This window comes from Amborella trichopoda, chromosome 13 (assembly GCF_054954075.1).
Source record: "Amborella trichopoda isolate Santa Cruz 75 chromosome 13, AtrichopodaSantaCruz75HAP2 v2.0, whole genome shotgun sequence".
Classification (NCBI taxonomy): domain Eukaryota; kingdom Viridiplantae; phylum Streptophyta; class Magnoliopsida; order Amborellales; family Amborellaceae; genus Amborella; species Amborella trichopoda.
The window spans coordinates 3,547,817-3,554,643 of NC_142348.1; the positions used below are offsets into that span (position 1 = coordinate 3,547,817).

Here is a 6,827-nt window from a genome sequence, read left to right on the forward strand (position 1 = left end):
TATTTTTTTTAATTTAGTATAAGTAAATGAGATATAATGTATACAAATAATGGAAAAAATAAAAATAATTACTTTCATATAGATATTTTTCGGGCAGAAGCAGACCCAAAGCATACCCAAATCTAACCAAAGCGGCCTGAATCTGACTGAAGCGGCAGCACCATGCTTCGCTTCTCTTTGGTTTATGCCTAAAATCCAAGGGCTTTTGCTTTTTCGGCCAAAGCGAAACGAATTTGATAACACTGGTGTTATGCACATATAATTTTTTTTATTTTTTATTTTGAGGTTGGTCACTAGGGTGAGGAAGCTACATCACCAAGATTTGGGGTTCTCAAAATAATGCTAGTTTTAGTAATGGTTGTAGTAGTACCAACCATAGTAATGGTAAAAGTAGCAGTATAGCAGTAATGGCAGCAGTAGCAGCAACAATAATGTAACAGTCATAATATGAAGCAAATTGCAACGCTTGTTAGTCCATGACTTCTTTAATGGTCACGAAGTGGCCTTTTTCAATAGAGAGTTGTGCAGCAACTCCCATGGCCACAGAATAAAGCCCATCTTCCAAATCAACAGCAGGAGTATGACGTCCTTGGGCTTTGATGGCATCTAAGAAATTGAGGTGCTCCAAATAACTGGCCCCATGATGAAGTCCATCATACCTGCATAAATATATCGAAGCATTTCTATCATCGTGCATTACGAAGTGGACATTGCATTGGATGGATGGTCCGGTTAATTATTTTTCTGCGGCCAATTCAGTGATAGGACTTTAACATGGGATTTAGGGTTACAATTGTCAACACCTTAACCGATCAAGCCCAAGACTAACTTGGAAGGTCCAAATTTTCAAAATGGATGTGTCAACATGATTTGAGGTGGAGAGAGAGAGTAGAACTGGCCTTGGTCATTGGCTGCCAGGTACATGGGGTACTCCGTGTGTGCGCACGTTCCCACATGCATGCATTCGTACATGCACATGCCGTGTGTGCGCACGTTCCCACACACATGCACATGTGCCACTGTAAACAACCGATCAAGACATGGGTGGCTATAGTGCTACACATTTATGAATGTGCTAGTGCATACGTGTTTGCATCTCTCACTCATATTCAATAGGTTTATTTTCTTTTTGGAGGCTCATTTTTCTCTTTCATTTTTTTCTCTACAAGTAGAGGCACATATTCATTATAAATTAACTTTCTTAATTAAGGGCATGGTCATATCAAACAAGTGAAAGCATCATATGCACCTAATTCGAGGATCCTCTGATTTCATGGTCTCAACACCCGCTCCCCCTGCTGCTCGAGTACCCACACGGACGATATTTTCGGGCATAAAGGCCTCCCCCTGTTAAGAGCAATAATGAAGATAAGAAACAAACAATGCAAATTCAGTTTCATACTTGATCTTGGTTTGAGGCGTTATGGTAATTCTGTCGGGCAGTTTGGTTTAGTGTAGGGGCACTAGGGTACTTTTGGTTGAGAGGGGCAGTTCGGCCAGTGTAGAGGCACCATTACAATCTTGGCTGCCAAGGGTAGTTTGGTTAATTTATGAGCAAATGTGATCAAAACAGGAACAGAAAACAAAGAGAACAGGTGTCAGCCCGGGTCACTTAGTGGGTTTAAACCAACATCCAACACATCGGATTGATGAAAATCAGCCAAAAACCTAAATATATTGAAAAAAATTATAAAATTACATGTGTTTTCAAGATCGATGTTTTAGTGAACTGAACTGGTTTGTGGTCTGGATGGCCGTCCGACCAGCCGGTCTGGTCTAGCTTTGATAACAATGGTATGAGCGCTATGGTAATTATATCGAGAGGGGCAATTGAGTGTTTTCACCACACTAGGCACATACATTCCTCTTTACTTGACTAAAACCAATAACAATGCAAATATTGTGACATTTCCTTATCTGATCTCGAAATAGTGCTTAATTATCATTTGAGTACCCTACAATTTGTACTAAAAAATGAATAATGCAATTTCCCATAGAATTTTCCCAAAATTTCTGTTTCTTCAACATAAAAGTTGGAATAACCACTGCTTCGAGTGTTCTTTTTATATCAGGAGCCTTTTGCCAAAACCTGTTGACAGACTAGTGGAGCAAATGTATTGTTTTATTTATCAGGATTTTCAGGTGCTTGAGAGAGTTTGGGAGGAAAAGATGATCCCAATGTATTGAGAATCACATATGTAAATTAAAAAAATAAAGAGGCAGTCGTAGAAAAATCTCAAGAAACAACGAAAGAAATGACCAGTGCACTAATACAATGTTTACCACCTGAGAAATATCCCAAGAGCACTGTGCTCAAGGCAGTGTTCAGGGTGGCGGGTGTCACAACATGATATCTAGAGTTCCACTCCAACTAGGTCCCAAAGTAGACATTAAAAAAAAAAGGGAAAAAAATACAATATGTACCCAATTACCACAATATTTATGGGGTACACGATTGCTAAAGTGTAACTGTGGGGCACATATTAGAGCTTTCAGTGCATTAAAAAGCTTGTCAGGTATGTAACTCAAAGCAAAATTTTGAGGATTACCTTTCCAATGTGGCCCACAACTGAAATCTCTTGTTCATTCTTGCTGCCTTCAGCAAACATGCAGAGATCAAGCATGCCACGTGAGCCATTTTCAAATTCTATGATGACAAATGCATTGTCAATTATATCAGGTACCTAAAGTCATCAGTAGGAAATCAAATATAGAGGTCCAAGTATATAAGAAACAGAAGTTATACATGTAATATATGTGTGTACATATATGGTTGATAGTTTGGCAAATGGTATTGCATAATCAGCTATGGAAATGAGACAATGGGGTAAACCTTTCCATCATAAACTTCATCCTTGTGATTCACATCAATGGAGCCTGAAGCCATCACCCGAACTGGATTTGAGGCTACAAAAAGCCTCATTAAGTCAAAAAAGTGGCAGCACTTCTCCACCAAAGTTCCCCCTGAATTCTTATTGAATCGATTCCAATTGTTAACCTATAAGGATTGAAATTTTTTCATTGGAACATCAATAGTTGACGTAATGTACAAAGAAGCAGCCCATTGAGGTCATCACCGTCCAGTAAAATGATGAAAGATGATGGAGAGAGAGAAGAACCTTCAGAACAGACCCCAGTGATTGGTGCCCGCTCTCTCTTTATTGTTTCATTGAATGGCGATGGCGTCCTAATGGACTATGATTTTCCCAATCGATTTTATGATATTTTATTGTACGTTGACAAGATGAGGGTAGTCAGGCTCACAAATAATACTTTCCTTATTCATTATTACCTTGACAAGAAAAGGGAAGCGATGCTCACGAATAGCCACCATGTGCACTCTTCCGAGTTTTCCACTCTTAACTACATCAATTAACTTGGCAGTGGCTGGCATGTATCTGTATTCCAGTCCAACTTGCACCACAATATCGGGTCTCCTCCTAGCTGAATCTATTACCTATGAGGAAAGGTAAGGCATGGGATATTATGCAGTGTTCTGCTCCACCTTTGTGTATATCAAGAGTTCATATTTAGAAAAAAAATTTTAAAATCATAATTAGAAATACTGTTAATGTACATAGAAAGACAATTTATACCCTATAGTTTTCAGAAAAAACTTTGTAATGGAATAAATCCCTAGTTTGTTTTCTGTCTCAGATTTATACAGAAAGGGGAACACAGATGAAGAGGAAACAATGAAAAGGAAAGGAAGCAGCATATATGCAGGATACAGGGAAAAAAAAGTATGTGCTTATCCAATGAAACAAACTGTTATAAGTAGTAACAAATAACAAATATCTTATAAAGTATTTACTAATGACTTAAATTGGAGGCAATTTCCATGTTTCCCAATTTCTACACATGATGAATTATGTGTTCGATGTCTTTTGTTGCTACTACGATTGCCACGTATAGCAGATTGTCTTGCTAGGCACCACTCCATACAATAACTAGTTACAGTAGGAACCTCCTATATTAGGAAAGGAAAGGAGAAGGTTACAAATGCTACATGTAGCTACTCCACAACAAATGGATAATTAATGTGGGACAATTTACAAGGAAAAAGCAATCAGAAAGCAGCCAGTTCCACAGAACCCATGTAAAAACAATATTATATTTTAGATTCAGCAGGCAAATATGGTTGCTACTACCATTGAGACTATACTTACTGGGATGCTAGAGCTATTTCTGCTGTGTACCATGGGACAATCGAAAATGTTAATAGACTGGCATTATATAGATGGATCCTTTGCAAATATATATGGTAGATTCATAACTTCTTCGACTTTAATACACTTTGATAACCAAGCATAACAAAAAACAAGAGGTTTTAACATACAATTGACCTAACTAGGAAATAAAGGGATTATAGAAACCCATGAACACAGACTACACAAATTACAACAAAACATTGTCGAAAACAAAATGCATATAAAGTGAATACCTTTTTGCAGTCCTTAACTGTGGTGCATAAAGGCTTCTCCACAAGTATATGATGGAGCCTTGGGTGATTGATGATATCCATGAGTATATGGAAATGGGTCATGTTTGGGGCTGATACTATTACCGCATCACATAGTCCACTCTCCAATAGCTCTTGGTGTCCATTGAATACCTACCAAAAATTAAAAGCATTTATCAGACGTACAGCATGTCGGAATATTGAAAAATTTATGTTTGGCTTTCCAAGGAATGGGCTCCGAGCCTGTCCACAAATGAGGAGGGCATTTGGTAAGCAATGGCTCCTTAGAGAGAAGTTTGAATAATAAAAGTAATTCTTTCATTTTCTTGGAAGAAGAGTAATTTTTTCATTTACGTACGCGACCAGTAAAGTACTTGCCCGAGTACTGTACATGTGCATTCAGACCAAAGCTATGCACCTGAACTCGCCTCGGCACCATGCCGAGGCTGAGTAACTTGGCTGATTGTTAAAACACTGAAACATATAGGTGCAATGGATCACAGGTTAGCACAAAATACAGTGTTAAAAGTTTGTGGTAACTTGGATGTGTTTCTAAGCTCATGTTTAGAGGTCTGATGGGGTCCTGAATGGCCATGTAAGAATGGCATGAGGCTTTTATGGAAATGGCCTTGAAGAACATAGAGGACTACGGACAAACCAAATACGCTTAGATTTGTCAATATTTTGTGTAATGTTCACTTATATTGAATGGATAGTACCATTTAGTGAGAACAAAGTTGAAGTCATGGATATAGCACACATTTGAGGGATAGAAGGAATTCTTGGCATGAGAAATTATCATTTCTCAATTACTCGGTTAGGGCTCGGGAGTCTTCCCCTGCCCTAGCTGATGTATGAGCCCGAAAAGTGGCTCAAAATAGCAACTGAGAAAAATCCAAAAAAGGAAAGATAGAAAAGAAGACCATATAATATGGAAAATTCACAAATCATTATAAAAAATAAGAATTGTTTAGAAACACATTTGTGCATCATTTATTAGTGATTTAGGAAAAAATAAAAATAGAAATCTTTAAGACCTTTTCAATAAACCTGAGCTTGTCACCAGAACTCCCTCACCAAGGTAGCGAGGCCAAGTTACTCAGCCGAGTTTTGGGACACTGAAAATTCTGAAAGAGACACTGATGATGATCACTTTGTTAGGGAAATCACTGAGTTTGCATTGTGGGGGACTGTTGAATGAGCGAAACTTGTGTATCAATTGGTTTCAAATGTGATTGAATAAAATACATATTATCTATGAAGCAACTGACGAGAATGTTATGTGGGGGTTGGAGATGGTAGGAGTCAGGGTTTAAGGGAGGGTCTTGAATTCAACCTGAGTCAAACCAAATTGCTGAAAAGAAGGAGTTCTATTTCCATTGTATCTTTAAGTGGGGTGAGCTTTTTTTAGGCAGAATCAAAGTGAATCAGGATAAATTCACAGAGATAGAGCTTGGTTGTGAATGAGAGTCTCAACCAGACCTATAAAAGTAAAAAACCATAATAACAAAAAAATTTGAAGTTTTGTTGTTGTGTTCTACTTCTTTATCTCAATTATAGCTAGCAATTAATTGAAGTTAAACCAGATCTCCACTAGTTTGGCATAGCATCTGATCATTTCTCAGTTCATTTGAAAAATACAATATTACCTCAGATGTTTGTTTGGGGTTTGATTGACAGAGTATCTCCTAGTATTCCTCAATTTCCCATAAAAGTTAGGGGTTTCTCCACTGTTTTTCAAATTTCAAAAAAACCCAATCAAAATTCCATAATCAAATGTGAGATTAGTTAAAGTTAGAGTTGAGCTTAGAGAGGGTCCACCTTGAGAGACCAGCCAAATTTGGCTGCCAAATTTAGGGCAGATTGTTGAGAGGGTAAGTGGGGGTCAGCAACACAAGAGACTGTTGCTGCCCCTTGGAGGTGGGCTATGTTGAGCATGTGCTCTCTTCCCATCATTCCAACTCCCACTATTCCGTACTTCACCACCACTTCTGCCATTGCCACAATTTTCTCTCTCTAGATTCTCTCTCTCTTATTATTTTTCCCTCCTTGGCTCTGCAAGTTGGGATCCAACTTCTATTCAAGCGCTCCATCACGTCTTTTTTTTTCTGCCCATGTTTGCACTTTATGCCATGCTCTTGCACTAGCATACTATGCACTTACTCACACAGGGGGAAGAACCACACACTACATTGCCGAGTGAGGTTTGTATAAGGTGTCCACCTTATACTAAGGCACACCTCTAAATTTTATTGGAACTTGCAGTTACGTTGTCGAAAATCTTATAGTGACTTTTTATCTAGAGAAAAAAGAAAAAAAGTTGACTAGATTGGTAAACACTTCAAAATCTTGAAAATAAAAAGTG

At 38.1% G+C, this 6,827-nt stretch overlaps 1 protein-coding gene across 14 annotated transcripts; it reads right to left on the reverse strand.

Moving 5' to 3' along the window:
- Positions 1-328: 328 nt before the first annotated feature.
- LOC18428185 (Oxidoreductase family protein) lies at positions 329-6,536 on the reverse strand. Of its 14 annotated transcripts, none has more exons than XM_088856276.1 (7): positions 6,284-6,536; positions 4,445-4,615; positions 3,293-3,457; positions 2,834-2,998; positions 2,550-2,596; positions 1,250-1,347; positions 329-659 (listed from the first exon to the last, which is right to left on the reverse strand). In XM_088856276.1, exons 1-6 carry the CDS (start codon positions 6,458-6,460, stop codon positions 1,272-1,274), a joined length of 801 nt encoding a protein of 266 aa, XP_088712402.1. In that variant the 5' UTR covers positions 6,461-6,536; the 3' UTR covers positions 329-659; positions 1,250-1,271. The 14 variants fall into 14 exon arrangements, with proteins under 14 accessions (XP_088712402.1, XP_006837284.1, XP_088712399.1 ...); XM_006837221.4 differs by having other exon boundaries at positions 2,550-2,684; XM_088856273.1 differs by lacking the exon at positions 6,284-6,536 and adding an exon at positions 6,112-6,192 and having other exon boundaries at positions 2,550-2,684.
- Positions 6,537-6,827: the final 291 nt, after the last annotated feature.